Consider the following 17,091-nt stretch of genomic DNA (forward strand, 5'->3'; position numbering starts at 1 on the left):
AGTCACTGGTAACTAAAATTATCTAAGACTTAGCACAGTTCTCCTGGTTAATGTGGTTTTCACACTCATTAGAACAAAAGGGAAGTTTTAAGCCATCTTAAATTTGAGTTATTACCAATTATAGCTAAGTGTTTTAAGATTTTATTTCTCTCTCAATTGCTCCCACCCTCTGAGAATGACTTTACCTTGTTTCATCATCAGGCAAAAACTCCATACAAATGGAAGGACACAATGGCCCCATATTTCCTTTTTTAAAGTTCCATTGTCTTGGACTGAGGTTTACAGCACATGGGTCCAAATCATGCTTTGTGTTAAAAAATGAATGCAGTCTAATTTATTTTAAAAGAGAGGTTATTTATTGGTTGGATTTATGGACATTCCTAAATGGCGTCTAGAAGGTGGGCATCCTTCTGTGTTCTCCCAAGCGTCCCAGCACGACAGCCCTGGGAGCCACGCGGGGCGGCCTTGTTCACAGCGTGAGCTGTAGGTCAGATACAGGGGAGGATGAAAGAAGCAGAAACACAGCTTAGAGGACAATGCGGAATACCTCAAAGGCTTCTAAAGCGTCACAATGACGACTGTAGAACAGTATGACTGATGTGATCCCACTTTTGAAAAGCAAACAAACTCCCTGTGAGCATGATGGGAAGGGAAGATACCCACCCGACCCTTCGTGGCTAGTTGGCAATTAATGGTGGTTAGTTTATACACTTCTGTTTTGCTTCTTGTTTTTTAATCTGATTGTGTGTGAGGCATGATTGCTGTTAATCAGCAAGCACTCCCTGCTGATGTAGGCCAGCTCACTAAAAGTCCCCAGCCCCCTGCGAGCTGAGCAGTGCAGCTTTGGGGGGCCCTCACCTGGGGCTGGGGGTGGGAAGGGGCTAGCAGGAATGAGCGAGCAGTGCAGCTTTGGGGAGCCCTCAGCTGGGGCTGGGGGTGGGAAGGGGCTGGCAGGAATGAGCAGGGGGAGCAGTCTGTGGAGCTTTCCCATGTTCCAGAAGGTATGTCTTCAGCCAGACCATATGGCTTCTGCAGAGCCCGAAATGCGGACCAGGCTAGGAGAGCAGCTTCACACTGGGCTAGCCACCCAGCTACAGGAGGGGGCAGGAGAGCCCCACTGACCCTCATCTCCCACCCCCCTGACACACTGGCTCCAGATCTGCTCTCAAGACCCTCAGTTCCTCCAAGCATCCAGCTCCTTCACTGCTTGGGGACAGCTGAGGCAGCCCAGGCTGCCTCTGTGACTTGGCAGATACTGTCATCCAGAGCAGGGTGGCCAACAGCCTGCCACTAGAGCCTGGTCCAAAGTTCTGCTTCCCTCTCATCTCATTTCAGTACATCCCCCTGCCGGTGCTGTATGGGGTCTTCCTCTACATGGGCGTGGCCTCCCTGAATGGCATCCAGGTAAGGCTCCCCCCTCCCCAGGCTGATCTGAGGGGGGTCAGTGCTCCACGTCTGGTTCCATGTCACCAAGACCCCAAGTGCTCGCTTTCCTAGGTCAACGAAAGAATAATAGTAACAATGATACTACCATTTACTCTGTGCCAAGTAAAATAACTCTACTAGGTGCTTTATGGGTGTTATATAATTTAATCTATATAACTAGGTCTTCTGATACCCATTTTACAGATGAGGAAACAGGCTCAGAATTCAAAACCCACATCAGTCTGACTCCAATGATCATTTCGCTACATCTCGCTCTCTTCTCTAAGGCAACTCTGCAGAAGAAAACATTTTGTTTTGTTTTATTCTTTCCCATGATACACTAGATGTCTTGGATAGTTTGCGTTGCAGTTAAGTTGTGTTTCCTTAAACGTGGACAGTGTCCATTGGGGGTCAGCTCCAGCTACACCTTTCACCAGGCTCAGGCCCCCTCTGCTAAGACATCCCTGTATGTCCTCCTGGACCTCCAGTCACCCTCCTGTGTGTCCTTGAGGCCTGATCAGGGGCTCCCCTCTATGAGACCCCGCCTGGGCACCTGTTCTCGGTCCCCAGTGCCCCACAGGGCCACCTGGGTCCCCACTGCCTGCCTGAGCCTCGTGCTGTCCTCACCAGTTCTGGGATCGCTGCAAGCTCTTCCTGATGCCGGCCAAGCACCAGCCGGACCACGCCTTCCTGCGGCACGTGCCCCTGCGCCGGATCCACCTCTTCACCCTGGTGCAGATACTCTGCCTGGCGGTGCTGTGGATCCTCAAGTCCACCGTGGCCGCCATCATCTTCCCCGTCATGGTAAAGTGCGCGCGGCCTTCCCCTCCTGCTGGGTGGTTTAGGCCTGAGCAGGGGTCCACCGGGAGGTCCACCCTCACTTTCTCCTCCCCGATGGCCTGACCCTCGCGGGGTAACAGATGCAGGCAGAGAACAAGATTCGGGTTGTGAGTCCAGGCCAGATGGGCAGGGGGTGGTCGGGAGGACAGAGAGGGAAGGAATGCGCTGCGCTGAGCTGACAGCCTGCACACCCACCTCAGCTCAGGTTGGGGCAGCGGAGCGAGAACGCAGAAGCTACGCGGCCTCTCGGCTCTGGGGCAGGATGGGGACGCGGGGCGGCTTCCACCAGGAGACCGCGTTTCCCGCTCTCGAAACCAAACCGAGCGCAGAAGTAGATCTGTACTAACTATAAATCTTTTCTCCGTTCAAAATAACTGAATTTGAAAGGATAAATGGTGGGGATGGGGGGCGGAGGGGGTAGGGAGAGAGCTAGAATCAGAGATTAAGAATTGAAAAGACCAACTGCTGGGGAAAGTATATGGGAGTTGACTATTCTTGACATTTTGTGTTTGAAATTATTCAAAAATAAAAACTGAAAAGAGGAAAAGCCGACATGTTGCATCTGCGCCCTAGATCACCCCAGGGGAGGCAACCGGCCCAGGCCCTGCTGGGGACGGGGCAGGGACTGGAGCCTGTGGGCTAAAGCGTGGGGAAAGGGCTGCAGGGCTGGCTTTGGGGCCACAGTGAGGACACAGAGGCAGGACTTGAAATGTGCCCTCTTGGGAGGGTGCTAAGTCAGAGATTCTTGACCCTGGCTGCTCATTAGAGTCACTTGGGAGCTTTTTAAAATTACATGTGCCCAGGCCTCGCCCAGATCAGTTAAATCAGAATCTCCTGGAGCAACCCAGGCGTTGGTAGTTGCAGTAAGTCCACAGGTGACCATATATGTGCAGACAAGCTGGAGACCACAGCTCCAGGGAGAAGGAAATGGACCCTCCCAGCAGTGCCCTCTGGGGCTCAGAGGTGAAGAGGGGACAGGACAATCATAGTCACAGTCAGCCTGTACTGAGTGCTGTTTCACTGGGCCCACACCAGCCCTGAAGTACTCTAGTACCCCCATTTTACAGATAAGAAAACTGCGGCTAAGAGAGCACGTGTGAGAGCCCCAGGTCACTCACCAGGAAGGAGCAGAGCCAAGATCCATACCCGCCCCCCCAATTGCTTTTTTTTTAATTTCCATGCAGTAAAATTCATTCTGTGGTTCTGTGAGTTTTGACGAATGCAGAGTAGTGATTCCACCATCATAGTCGTGTTATGGGACAGTTCCATCTCCCCTAAAATTCCCTCATGCTGTCCCTCTGTGGACAACCCTGCCTGCCACCCTGGACCCCAGCAACCGCTATCTGTTTCCAGAGCCAGGAATTTTAAAACCCAGGTCTGTCCAACTCCTGAGCCCCACTTGCTCCCAAGACGCAGTGTCAGCGAGGAGGCGGTTAATCCAGCTGGGGGCTTCTGCCTGATCTCATTTAATGGCCAGTTCTTGGTGGTGAGAGGACAGTATTGATCACTAGCTGCCCTGGACCCACTGAGTTTATTCAAAGGCCAGTGTTTAATCTTCCCCCAAAAAGCACATGTTTTTCCCTTTAGTTTGTTTATCCTGAACAGAACCACATTTTCTAGACTTTGCTTTAAAAATTCCAGATATCCCAGTGTACTTTATTCAGCTTTTGTTAGCAGAGAGATTGGCAGCTCTCAGAAATGGAGGCAGAGGGAGAATTGGTCTCAGAGTGTGACCCTTGGACCAGCAGCATCCACGTCTCCTGGTAAACTTGTTAGAGATGCAAATTCTCAGCTCCCCTTGGATCTGCTGAGTCAGAAACTCAGCCAGAGCCCTGCAGTGTGTGTATTAACTGCCCGCCAGGTGATCTGATGCAAGCTCGAGTTTGAGAACCACTGATTTAAAGAATAAATGTAGTTCTCCAGCCATGATCTCCACCTGGCTTCCCACCTGTCCCTCTGGGTCACGGGTAGGCGTTGTCACTCAACTGAGGAAAGGCCAGATGAGAGGAACCAAAGAGGACAGGGGGTGAATAATGGTTTGTGGGAGTTTTGAGATGGCTTCAGAGACACCAGAAAAAGTCCCTGAACACAGCTGACAGGAGGGAGGAAAAACTGCCTGAGTTTGGGGCTTTGAGCCCGTGGTTTTCTCTGAACTCCCACCACAGATCCTGGGCCTCGTCATGGTCCGAAGGCTGCTGGACTTCATCTTCTCCCAGCATGATCTGGCCTGGATTGACAACATCCTCCCAGAGAAGGAGAAAAAGGAGACAGAGAAGAAGAAGAAGAGAAGGAAAGGGGCCCATGAGGACAGTGACGAGGAGGTGGGGAGGATGTGAGGCCTGGGCTGAGGGGAGAGATCAGGAGACCGTCCCTCCACTTCTGCCAGGGCCAGGGACGGGGAGGCTCTTCACGTGGCCTGCAGCAGTGGTCTGAGCCCAGGCCAGGATCAGCTGAGGCCTCTGCTTGTCTTGGTCTAAGATGCTGAGAGCTCCTCTGTTTATGTGAATATCCTTAGGGTGGGCCTGAGGGAATGAGCGCCCCCCCAGCCCCCAGGGAAAAGTTGTTTGGCCACACCCTCTCCTTCCCAGTCTTGTGGGCTCCAGGCCCATTATCAACAGCAGTGTAGGTCCCTGAGGGAAGGGGGAGGAACACTCAGCTCCATCATGGAAGAGGTTTGGAGGAGGACTGACCGCCAAAGAATGGAGCAGGCCTGGGGGACGGTTCTGATGGAAGCTGGTTAGTAGACTGGCCTCCTGGACAGGTGGGAGGATGGGGAGAAGGTTTGCTTGGGCCTGCCCTAGGGGACTGGGAGGATGGTGAGGGAAGAGGCATGTGTCCTCCTGAAAGGAGGGTCTACATTCCCTAGGCGCAGGGACCACTGGTTGCCCCATCTGCCCCTCTCCTCTTCCATGCTTCCTCCCCATTCCATCCCCAAGACACTCAGGGGGTCAACAGACAAGAAGCCAGTTCAGAAATTATAGGTAAATCACAAAACACTAGGCAGAAAGATGGTCTAGTTCAAGTGCTCATTATAGATGATGAAACTGTCTCCCAAAAGGAGGTGACCTACCCAAGATGGACATACAGCTAAATGTCTAAGAGGGAATTAAGAAAACTGTTCCTGACTTTGACCATTTCCCGTATACTGAGCTGCCCATGCCATCTCCTAACACCATGCCTGGCTCCCACTCTCCCAATTTGACCCCAACCCGCATCCCTGCATCATCCTGGAACTGGTCTCCTGGTGATCTTGCCTTTGTGCAGATCAAGGCTGTTCAAAGGCAGGTCCTTGTGACTGACTGGTGGTGATTAAACCATCTTCTGATGGTAGTGACAGACCATAACTCCCCTGGTCCTTAATTACCGTCCCCTTCCAGAAAGGAAAGCAGCCCATCACTCCTTCACACGTTTTTCGTTGATGATTTACATGATTTGCAAAGGTAGGTTCTGAGAACAAAGAAACTGAGAGCCTAAGTGCTTTTTAAAGACAAATACTTAGTCTTTCATTGATTCATTCAGCAGATATCTGAGCCGGGAACTATTCCAGGGTGGGGAAAAAGCATCTCTGGATTATATGATATATTCACTGGAAAAACAGGATTCAATTTACACCAATTCGTTTTGCACACATTGTTACAGAAACACAAATACTGTGTGAGGTTCCCTCCCAAGTGACTGGTTACCGTGTCAGTGGAAGCAGTTATGATGAGTGACATTCCTGGAGGAGTTCCGTCCCATCCAGGACAGCAGGCTGTGTGATGCCCTTCATGGGCCCCTAACTGTTTGGTCTGGATGTGAAGAGGATGGTGGTTTGTACTCTGTGGATGTTTGTATTTTCCATCTTGGCAAGAAAGCCAACCCTGTTGTATTGGTGTGTTTATCAGCTTTTCCCACTGTTTCTCTCCAGCCCCAGTTCCCTCCTCCCTCAGTTGTAAAGATTCCCATGGAAAGTGTCCAATCAGATCCCCAAAACGGTATCCACTGCATCGCCAGTAAGTAAAACACGTGGTCTGTCCCTTCCTACTTCCTACTAACTCTCCGCCGCTTCCGTGAGGAATTTCCATCGTTAACTCGGGGGATCTAATGGTCTGAGATGCCAGAGGACTCCAGTGCTAGGCAAAGTTCAAAGAACTGGGCCGTGAGAACTGGGACTCCAACCAGGTGGAAACCCCAAATCAAACCCTGCAGGCTCCAGTGGTGGATCTACATTTTAGTTTAGGCAAAACTCCTTGTTCCTTCCTTTCCCCTTGTGCCTCCAGATGGCCGTGGCCCCAGCTGGCCTCTCTTGCATGGTCTCAGACCACGTTGACCCAAACCTGACCTGCTGAGCCTCCATGTTTTCTGGGGTTGTTGAAATGAATGAAAGCTCAAATCCAAGCTGAGTCATCCCCTTTAGAGAAACAGGTAGCACAGCATTTGCATTATAAATTAGAGTGAAGGTGCCCGTGGTTGGGCTGTGGTTTTGTGGAATCACAAGCACCTTCCACCTGCTGGAAGGGAGCTGCCTGAGAGGGATCAGGTGTTGCTTCTGAAGACCCTGGGGGGATTCCGTTGCTGCTTGACCTGCTCCCAGCTTCAGCTCCCTGCTGGTGGACAGTCCTGTCGTCCAGACAACACAGCCTGTCCTGGGAATAGTCTGAAAGATCCCAACTTGGGTCCTGACACTGGTGCTGTAATATAGGGTTGCCCCCTTCCGCAGAGACCCAGATTAGGGATCCCACCAGCTCCCGAAAGGGCTCTCGAAGGGCTTCCCATTACCCCCTCCGTCAGAAGTACCTCTTCCTTTTGAGTTTCTCACTCTCCTTCCCGGTTCCCATTTGTATCCTTCCATCATCCTTTTTCTCTCTTCCCTGTCCCTCCCCATCCCTCACACCCGCCTGACCTGGCCAACAGCTCTCCAGGTGAAGGCATAATGGAACCAGAAGCCACCCATGCCCGTGAGGCCTCTGTATTCCTCATGTGTAGTATTGGCCATGGGGTTAGAGAAATGGAAAGGAGAAGAAATGGATGAGGGAAGCACTGGAGAAAGAGGAAATTCTCCAGAATAGTCCTCAACCTGCTCCACATCTGACATTTTAATTTTCCTGCCAGGAAAAAGATCTTCCAGTTGGAGTTACTCATTCTGATTCTCCCTTCAGTGACTCAGACCTCGATCGAAGGTAATGGCCATGAGGTGGACTCCTTGGGTGTTGGACAAGAGACTAGGCAAAGGCGGGAGGGTCAGGGGGCTGGGGTTTCCAGGCAGCCGGGGTTTCTAGGTAGCCAGTGTCTCAGTAAAAAGCCTTTGCTTTTCCTCGGAGACAAAGGCACAGACTGATGACTGAGTGTCGAGTGACACACCTGTTGTCTCACATCATAACATGATTACAACACACTAAGGTATTCAACTTTAGAAAAGGAAATTATTACAAAATATTAAGTAGGATGAAAATTGAAAGTAAATATTTTTTTTAAAAAACAACGTAAGAGAAAAACTAGACATGACTTAAGTTATATATTATTGAAAGCCAGGACAAATGAACTCTAAGGATCAAAATAGCAGGTACTCTAGTACTCTGTGGAGGAAAATAGCAGCATAGTTAATTAGCAAAGGTCAGAAAGCATATCAAGGAACGCTAACTAAATGTCAAAGATTAAGTGGAGATAAAAACAGTCAAGAAAGGATTCAAGGCCCAGAGTCCAGCAGCCCCCATGCCAACAATGATTCCTTGGTGGAGCCACCTGTGAAGAGTTGGACTACTTGATTGAAAACAAGGGGGGGCTGAAAAATGGAAAAGAGGAATTCAGAGGCAAGAAAGTCTGCCTCAGTTATTCCTAGGGAGTATGGAAGGGCAGTCCCACTGCTACACCATGTCCTAAACTAGGCAGGAATCACTGCACGAGACCCAACAGTAAAAGGTCAGGCTGTCCCAAGTCTAGAGGCAGATAAACTCCAGACTTTGATGGAACTCACCCAAGAGATTTTAGGAAACGTGTACTAGATCTTCCGAGTTAGAAGTCAAAGCTGTTATCACATCGCCAGGATGAGAAGAGAGACTTAGCACCAGCACAAGCCTCCCTAAGCAGGGGGCCGATGGCCGCTCCAGCCCAGGACTGTCCACTGTCCCAGTTACGTCTCTGCCTGCCTTCTCATCCCACCTCCCCAGTCAGGGCTCCCACGCCCTTAATGCCACTGATCTGTATGTATGAATATTTTAGGAGAAAAGCAGTCTGTCTGTCCTGATTGAATTCAGTGTAGGTTATTTTAAAATGAAAATCAATCTCCATTTGCCCCAGTTTGAGTCAGTGGAGAGAGAATTTGGAGCAGGACAGGGCATTTCCAAAAACCTATTAAATTGCACAAAGCATGGGACAAGGTTAGAAATGCAGAGAATTTGGTAACTGGCCACGGCACCTCCCAACCACACTGGTGTTTTACTGAATCTATGAAAGCAGACAGAAGCTGAGGCCACTCAATAACAGGAGTCTGTTCCAGTGAAGAAAAAGACTCAACATGGTCTAGGTTAACGAAGATTAAGCATCTATGGTCTACCAGGCATGATGCTTAATCCCTGGGGATAGAGAAAGACAGCACTGAGTGCCAAGAACAAGGGCACCACATTAGAGAAAGGACGGTGGTCTAAGGAAGGATTTGTCTCATCTGGAGAGTCTGGGAACAATAAATAGGAGTCTGCCAGATACACAGAGCAAAGAGAAGAGAGAAGGAAGGGCATTTCAGGCAGTGGGAACAGGGCTGAAATACTGCACACACAGGGCAAAGGATGCTGGATGGATGGGCCGTCAAACCAGAGGGAAAGAGGAGCACAGCAGAGAAGGCCCTGCTTCACCGGGCTAAGGAGCTGGGAGTCTATCCTTTGAGCAGTGGGGAAGCAGTCAGACTTGTGATCCAGAAAGTTCACTTGGCGGTAATGTGAAAAATAGGTTGAAATAGGGCGAGATCAGCAATGACTACAGCTGAAGGCAAAGCAGAGGATAGGCTAGTTCCCGTGACGTAAGAGCTCAAAGCGAAGACAGAACTGTTTGCATTAGAGCCCTTCTCTGGAGGATGGCGTCAGAAATACCAAATGCTAGATAAGTCATTCTTCCTCCTTGTCCTTGTTCAGCATCACCTTGCACTTCAAAATTTCCTGTCCAGCTTCACCTGCTTTCAGCTACCCACAGAGCCCAGTGTTCACGGTGCCACAGGTGAAGATAGAGATGGAGTCGGACCGTGACTTCACAGACACGGACAGATACGGAAGAGAAGCCGATGGCGAGACCATCCTCTAGGACACAGATTCCCCCAGACAGGGCACAGAGTGAGGGCATGGTTTAAGTCTGCACTGGGAGCATCTGGGCCCAATAACTTCTCTGAGACTCTTTCCTTGTTTACCAAACGGGGGGGGGGGGGTCACTCCGCTTCATAGAAAACTGGAGGTCTGTCAATGAGAAGTGCTTACGTGCAACGTTCTCCCCTGTACTTTGTAGCTATAATAACTAAAGCTAAATGTTATACCTTATTTTAAATGCAGTCCACCATAGAAATTATTCCTTTTGAAATGAAAAAACATTTGCCTCCCCAAACTGTAGCTAAAGATAAAGGGGCAATAGTCAATTTTTATTTAAAATAAATTATCAGTTGAGTTTTTTTTAAAAGGTTAAAGTATCTAGACGATCTTGAAAGAACTATTAAAATACTCGTACTTCAATAGACCAAGGTTGGAAAATTTGTTTTGCAACTTTGCATATTAAGAAATGCTTCAAAGGTCCTACTTTTCCATCTCATTCCCTTTTCTAAGTGTCGTAGGAAGAGCTGGAAGCATCTGCATTATAAGCCTTTCTCCAGCACAGAAGTGTGACTAGGGCTTTCCCAGATTGAAAAGCCAGTTCCAAACATCTGTTAATGAGAGAACCAACACGTTTGAGTGGATAAATGTTTTTAAAATAAAATTGTCCTTGTTAAAGTGAAATCTCAAACCACATGTTAAATCAACAAAATGACCCTTTAAATGGCTACCACTGGTTTTTCACACCCAGAATCACATTTCTTTATGCATTTGGGTTGGTCCTTCCTGCAAGTTTTCAATGCCTGATTCCCACACTCCCATTCACATGAACATTGTATGTTAGGCAGAGCTAACATCAAATTTTGGAAGGTTATAACTTTGCAATATTAGACTCGTACTTTAAAGGAATGATTGGAAGCAAGTTGGGTAGATTAAAACCCAACCCAAACCCAAGGGTTAATAATAAAGCAAACCCTCTCCTCGCGAAACTTAAGGTCAGTCTGTCTTCAATCCACATTAACAAACGCCAGCCGCGTTTATTTAATAGCCACTGTGTGTCTGAAGGCACAATGCATCTGACATTCACCTTCTCAACTGTGGAGTTGAATCTTGAGCAAATGCAGGTGCTTCTACTTTATTCCTTTCCATTTTAAAGACAGGCGACACTCGATCATTAACACCTTGAGTACTGGACAGTTAACTGCCTCTGTGATGCCCAGAACCCAGTGCAGTGCCTGGTCTGTAGAATAAGTGTTTATTAAATTAAATCTCAGAGCTCCCTTCCGAGGGATACTGCCAAGAGGTAAGGCTCTAAGCCTCTACCACGTCCACTGAGAGCAGAATCTCTCAGCTGCTCACCACTCCAGAACCGTCTCCTGAGTTTAAATAGAAATCCTGTGTCTTCATCTGCACCAGTCCTGAGAGCTAACAATCTACGCTTAACATTTCAGTTTTAAAACTTGGCTAATTTTCAATAGCACTTTGTCCAAATTGAACTGTAGAAATTTTATGGATTCAGGAGTAAATGCGCTTGATTAATCAAACAAGCTGGAAAACTGTTAATTTTTTTGCTGTTGTAAATTGATCACTGTAATTTTCACTTTATATGTCATATATTTTGTATATACATGAACATTTTAATTTCGATAGCTTCACAGCTTGATGTATGGTTACTTCGTGCAGTAAGTCGGTACTTTTTTCCACTTGTAACTACAATTCAATAAAACTTAATCCTGTCTGCTCATCTTGCTCCGTGTTTAATAATTTAGGTAAGTCAGCAGGCATGGCTTCTGGACATGAGCTCCACCCATCTACAGAAACATCTCCAGCAAAGGAAGGAGGAGGGAGTAGGGCCACTCCCATTGTTCTTTCTTTCTGCCTCGAGCTGCCTGGGGCAGGAGCCGCTCCTGCCTGCGTGAACGCCCAGCCAGCCCTGGTGGAGGATACACAGGGCCTATCACAGCCCCAAAATGTGCACGGCAAATACCCCCCAATCCGTCACATCAAACACACATTGAAAAATAATTACATAGATGTATATGTAGATACAGAGACAGAAAAAAAGAAAACTTGGCAAGCACATCAAGAAGTTCTTTGTAAATTGAACAATGTGTAAATTGAATGCATGGTTTAGAAAATACTCAGAACAACTTAGAAAACACTAAGAACAAGGCTAACCAGGTAAATGAATCTTACAGCGTAAGCTCCTGGCTGGGCACAGCCTGTTGGGCTGTAAGACTAAAAGGACGAGGTTGGCTTCTCCACAGCTCTTTACACCAGTTTAAGGCAGAGGATTGGCTGTTACCAAATTTAGGAATATCCAGATAGATTACATCCAGTGAGAAAAATGACCCACGTTAGGTCACAACGAAGACAGTAACAGGAAGATACAGTATTTCAGAAACTAATTCCACATCAGTCCAAAGTGTTTTATTTAAAAAACAAAACAAAACTAACTAAAAACTGCTTTAATCAGAAAGTCTGATTAAATTCAGTATTAAACTCAAGCTCTCAAAAACCTAGCAGGGGAAAGCCAACAGATGCATCAGAGAAAAGCAGGCAGCTGCTGACAATTCTTTGGTGGAAAAGTAAGTTGCATACTTGTGTCCAAGCTGCCCTCAGGATTATCAAACCCAAGTTTTGTTTTTCAAAAATAGGTTTCAAGATACATCAAAGAAACCATACAGACACTCCCAACAGTACAAAAATTGAACAACGAAGTTTAAATATACAGGAAAAGCCAAGTACGGCATTACACACAAACAATTTACAAATAAGCCTTTCGATCCTAGAAAACTAAAATGGGAGACCTCGTGAACGGTAACAAACATAAAGGAGGGCTCACGGCACGTGGAGCCACCCTGAGCCGGGCCCAGTGCCTGCGCCGCAAGATGACAGCTTGGGATACTGCTAACGTGGAGTTTTTCTTCTGGTTATCATTCAATACATATATAAATTAGGGTACATTTTTTTTTTACTCAATTACCATCATTTCTTCTCATTTACCCTTTCCCTAATTTTCTCTGGCAATTTTTCCTTTGGTCTGACCAGTTGAACTCAGAAGGTTTGGAACCTAAAGTGAGCATCAACCCTTATGGGAATAGCACTTGGGAAATGCAGTTCTAGAAAAGGCAAATTTTAACGGAAGTGGCTTGACAAGGTGAAGTGGCCATTCTCAAAGTGACGATGTCCCCTGTTAATCACTCAGTAAACGGCTTCTCGTGGCCAGATCACGTGACCCAGCATGACACTGGTGTGCTCCCTGGTGAGGTTCCGCAGAGTTATGCATGCAAACACCCACCCATTTAAGCTTTCAATAAATACAAAGCATCATTTTAAACCATTTCAGTAGAATAAATAAAAAATATTGCATTTCTATTCCTGTGTTGCCTCTTGAACTGGCCTGGAGTGCTGTTCATGACACAGACAACACAACAGTTAATTAGTCGCCACTCCCAGCTCCTTAGACTTCAGTACTTCCCGCTCTTCAGGCCTCAGCACTTTCTTGGCAGCAATAACGGTATTTTTCATGAGCATTGCCACTGTCATGGGACCAACACCCCCAGGGACTGGAGTGATGTAACCGGCCTTCTTCCTGACTTCTATGTAGAAACAGGACAGGCAACCACTTTAGTTATGGCAAAGGAAACGTATATATTTTAACATATCATGGAAGAAGCAAAGAAAAAGCAATAATATACATAACCACTTTCATACGTGTCAAAATCATTAAAAAAATCACACCTACCTTACTCAAGAGAAAAGGTTTTTGAACATACTAATAAAATAATATGCACATAAGAGTTGTTCAATCACTATTTATACATCTAAATAAGCTATAATTCATCAGTCAAATTTTCCTCCATATTAAATCAATTTAGAAACATCTCCGTAGGTTAATTGTATGGGAGGGGTATCTATAATATTAATAAGCATTACCTCAATTAATACCTGCCTACAACATTTTCTTCATTTTACTCTATTTATTTACTCTATTTATTTAACTGTACTATTTGCCCAAAGCACTAAGCAAACTAATTTTCTGGGAAGTGAGAAGTAAGGTTTTTTTTAACTCAATCTTAAAGGAAAAAATCTGACTGCTTTAATAGAAACAGAAAGCTAGAAATAGGATTGATTATCAGCATAAAATTCAGATAAATAAATCTTAAGAACTGAAAGGAGAAACTGACAGCATATTCCAAAATCTCAAGAATATGGCTTTTCCCTGGACCATTTTAACATCCCAAGTTTGTGTCCTCTGCTCTCACTGTGACAATGAGAAATCGGTAACACTTTTTAGCAGACTCAGTGGTTTAGGGAAATTGCTTCATTAAAATTTCAGACTTGTTAAAAGTCATTCAGTTGTTCAATTATGAAATAATCCGAAGAAAAAAACAAACAGCTCCCTAAAAAGTTTATGCCTGCTCTCCATAAATTTATGATACAAAGACCTAAAATGATTCTAGAATGGCTGTAATTTTTTTAAAGATGTCTCTTAATTCTTGTGGATTGCGTTCTAAATGGTATTACCAGAGTAACATAAGTTTAAAAGTTAATGATCTGTCCTAAACGTTCATTAAAGATAATATTTATTGATTTTATATTTAAAAAAATTATACCATTTACCTTCAAAATCCACATCTCCAACCAACTTGGGTTTAGCAGTTATGGGATCTTGAATTCTATTTATTCCCACGTCAATGACTGTTGCTCCCTCCTTGATCATATCGGCTGTGATCAGATTCGGAATGCCTGGAAGTGGAGGCAGGAAATGATCAATTTACTACTGACAGAAGATTCCACCTGTCAGACTTTTATCTCACTTCAATTGCAAGAGCCCTGGAAGGACTAATTAGCTTGTTTTATAAAAACTGTTAACCAAGGAACCACTTAACCTTCATGTAGTAAACAGAAATAGCCTGAGGCTTTGGCAACAACGTTTACCTTCAAGTCTGCGACGGAATGCCAGAAACCAGCATTCCAACCACAGCTCTCTCCTCACTTTGGCAGGCAGCTCACAGTGTCCTTCCTCAGGGAAGGATGAATGGGATGGCAGGGAGGCAGGCAAATTCTAAGAGAAGAGCTCCCCCCTCACCCTTCTGTCCCCCTCCCAGGTGTTCTTACCTGCAGCGGAGACCACAATATCTGCAAGGATTGTATGTTTCTTCAGCTGCTCTTTGGGAGTGTATCGGTGAGATATTGTAACAGTGGCATCACCTATGAGTGAAAAATAGATGTCTCGATTTCTGAATCAAAGCTGGATTGGTTTAGGTTTCAACTAGTCAAACTTTTGTAAGAATTCAACATCTCTGAAAAAATAATTGATTAATTCATGTGCCATATTTTCTGGGCAGCTAATTGCCATTTTCTTTCTTTCTTCTTCTTTTTTTTTTTTTGAGGAAGATTAGCCCTGAGCTAACATCTGTTGCCAGTCTTCCTCTTTTCTTTTTTTTTATGGTTGAGGAAGATTAGCCCTGAACTAACCACCTGTGCCAATCTTCCTCCACTTTACATGTGCATTGCCACCACAGCATGGATGACAAGTGGTGTAGGATGGTGCTGGGATCCAAACCCGCGAACCTGGGCTGCCGACCGGGAGTGCACCAAACCTAACCACTACGTCACAAGGCTGGCCCAGCCATTTACTTTTTAAAAATGAATACCTGGTTTTTTGGTAAGTTTTGCCCATTGGTCCTAGCTCTACCCTTTGGAGTCAAATATAATCAAATTTATTCCTTATCCTATTTAACAGCCTTTTAAGAATTTTACCTTTTCTAAGCAAAATATCACTAGAATTTCTTGAGGTTTTATTAAAAAAACTGTGCTAAAAGATATGTGGAAATATATAGTTTTGCCATGATATCTGATACAATCATGTAAGGTCAAATTACGATAATCCATGTGATAACTCTGATCTGTGCGACTTTTCCTCAAATTAACAGAACTTGACATAATGACACATTACAGTCATATCAATCCAATCTTTTGCCATAGTCTAAGATTTTTTCCACCAAATGACACAGAACCGGATACTAACTTTGAATAAGGACTGCTCCTTACTCCAACTATCAGAGCCAGAAGTAAAAATTTCTAATTGTCTACAACCATGTTTATCCTCAAAACTCAAATTTACTTCTCAGGTGTCTCCACTTCTAAACTAGTTCCATAATAAATGAATATAAATGAACTCTCAGGAGACACGGAGCACAGCTTCTCCTAATAATCCAAAGGTTACTCCCCAAATATCTGTTAACAAAGTTACAACAAATACAAAGTGTAACAAAGTTAACACTTCCAAACATCCAAGGACAGACTCTGAAGGTTCTCACACAAGGGAGAAGAGGACCCTCCTCTGAAAGCGATGTCCTTACCTCCAGGGCGTTCATGTGCCCCATCTGTGTGTAGCAACATTGCAATGGGCATGCCAACATTTTTTGACCTTCCAGCCACAACCACATTCTTCCCTAGGGTTGGAATGCCTATGAAAAAATATATATATTTGCATTAAAAGCAGTGCCAGACCATTTTAGAATGGGCACCAAAGGAAAAGAAAGGCAGATGGCCTAGGACGTGAATCTGATGGTGATAATGAAGGACGTCACCAAGCTCACTGCCTCATCAGTCAAGTGGGCCTATCACTTGCCACTACAGAATGTTACATGAATGTGCACTATCACCACTGTCAAAGCTTAGGTCTCCTTCACTGAGGCTTCTGTATTAAACAGTGAAAACAGTCAGAGGCAGCTGCTAAGAGGGGAAGGCTCTGAGGGGCAGGACTGGGGTCCTGGGGCAGGACTTCCTGCTCTTTGCTACTGCCTGAATTTTTACCATTTGCAAGTACTACTTTTATAACACTAACACAGGCATACAATTACGGGATATACCTACCAGTTCGCTTAATTATTTCCCACACACCCCAGGGGGTAGCTGGTAACATGGAATACTGGTCCAGACACATTCGCCCTACGTTAATTACATGGAAGCCATCGACATCCTTGTCTGGAGAAACAGCGTTGCAGATCCTCCTCTCGTCAATGTGCTCTGAAAAAGAAGCCCGGGCAGTGGCTTTAAGTCACTGCTGCGTAGTGAGCTCTGCTTGACTCCAGCTCATCTGGTTTGTCGCACAAACCCGTTCCCCTTCTGCAACTTGCCCCCGTGATTTCCTTCTTCATCTGCACAAAAGGAACACACACCAGGCAAAGCCAAACACCTGTATCAAAGCCTCTCGTGCAGCTGCCTCCCTCCACTCTCCTTTGAATCAAGAGCTCGATACCAAATCAAGGAGGAATTGCTATTCTCAGTAGGTCTGTCCCATATCTAATAAAACATTCACTCTCTTGAATTTACCTCCCCTTCACGTCAAATCCATAGGAGGGGCCGGGTACATAGAGTAACCAAGCCTCTCCCCTCCTCAGAAGTCCCACACTCACCTGGAAGAGGCAGCTGAACAAGGAGGCCGTCCACATTATCATCATGATTTAGTTTATTGATTAAACTCAACAGTTCTTCCTCTGAAATTGAAGCTGGTTTCACAATTGTCTCACTGTTGATTCCTATAAGA

The 17,091-nt window shown here is 45.8% G+C and overlaps 2 protein-coding genes across 12 annotated transcripts in view; one reads left to right on the plus strand and one right to left on the minus strand.

The window, feature by feature from the left end:
* The window catches only part of SLC4A5 (solute carrier family 4 member 5), a 116,119-nt gene extending 104,847 nt beyond the window's left edge, over positions 1–11,272 (plus strand). For all 3 annotated transcript variants that reach the window (XM_044772693.2, XM_044772692.2, XM_070511932.1), the window contains 6 exons: positions 1,336–1,404; positions 2,056–2,229; positions 4,431–4,586; positions 6,173–6,257; positions 7,357–7,424; positions 9,369–11,272. In XM_044772693.2, the coding sequence (XP_044628628.1) occupies positions 1,336–1,404; positions 2,056–2,229; positions 4,431–4,586; positions 6,173–6,257; positions 7,357–7,391 (519 nt within the window). In that variant the 3' untranslated portion in view covers positions 7,392–7,424; positions 9,369–11,272. The remainder of the gene's footprint in view (positions 1–1,335; positions 1,405–2,055; positions 2,230–4,430; positions 4,587–6,172; positions 6,258–7,356; positions 7,425–9,368) is intronic.
* Positions 11,273–11,925: 653 nt separating this feature from the next.
* MTHFD2 (methylenetetrahydrofolate dehydrogenase (NADP+ dependent) 2, methenyltetrahydrofolate cyclohydrolase) overlaps positions 11,926–17,091 on the minus strand; it is an 86,855-nt gene continuing 81,689 nt past the window's right edge. For all 9 annotated transcript variants that reach the window (XM_070511937.1, XM_070511938.1, XM_070511940.1 and 6 more), the window contains 6 exons: positions 16,961–17,083; positions 16,419–16,571; positions 15,902–16,009; positions 14,655–14,747; positions 14,157–14,282; positions 11,926–13,132 (listed from right to left, as the gene is read on the minus strand). In XM_070511937.1, the coding sequence (XP_070368038.1) occupies positions 12,969–13,132; positions 14,157–14,282; positions 14,655–14,747; positions 15,902–16,009; positions 16,419–16,571; positions 16,961–17,083 (767 nt within the window). In that variant the 3' untranslated portion in view covers positions 11,926–12,968. The remainder of the gene's footprint in view (positions 13,133–14,156; positions 14,283–14,654; positions 14,748–15,901; positions 16,010–16,418; positions 16,572–16,960; positions 17,084–17,091) is intronic.

This window comes from Equus asinus, chromosome 6, assembly GCF_041296235.1.
Source record: "Equus asinus isolate D_3611 breed Donkey chromosome 6, EquAss-T2T_v2, whole genome shotgun sequence".
Lineage (NCBI taxonomy): Eukaryota > Metazoa > Chordata > Mammalia > Perissodactyla > Equidae > Equus > Equus asinus.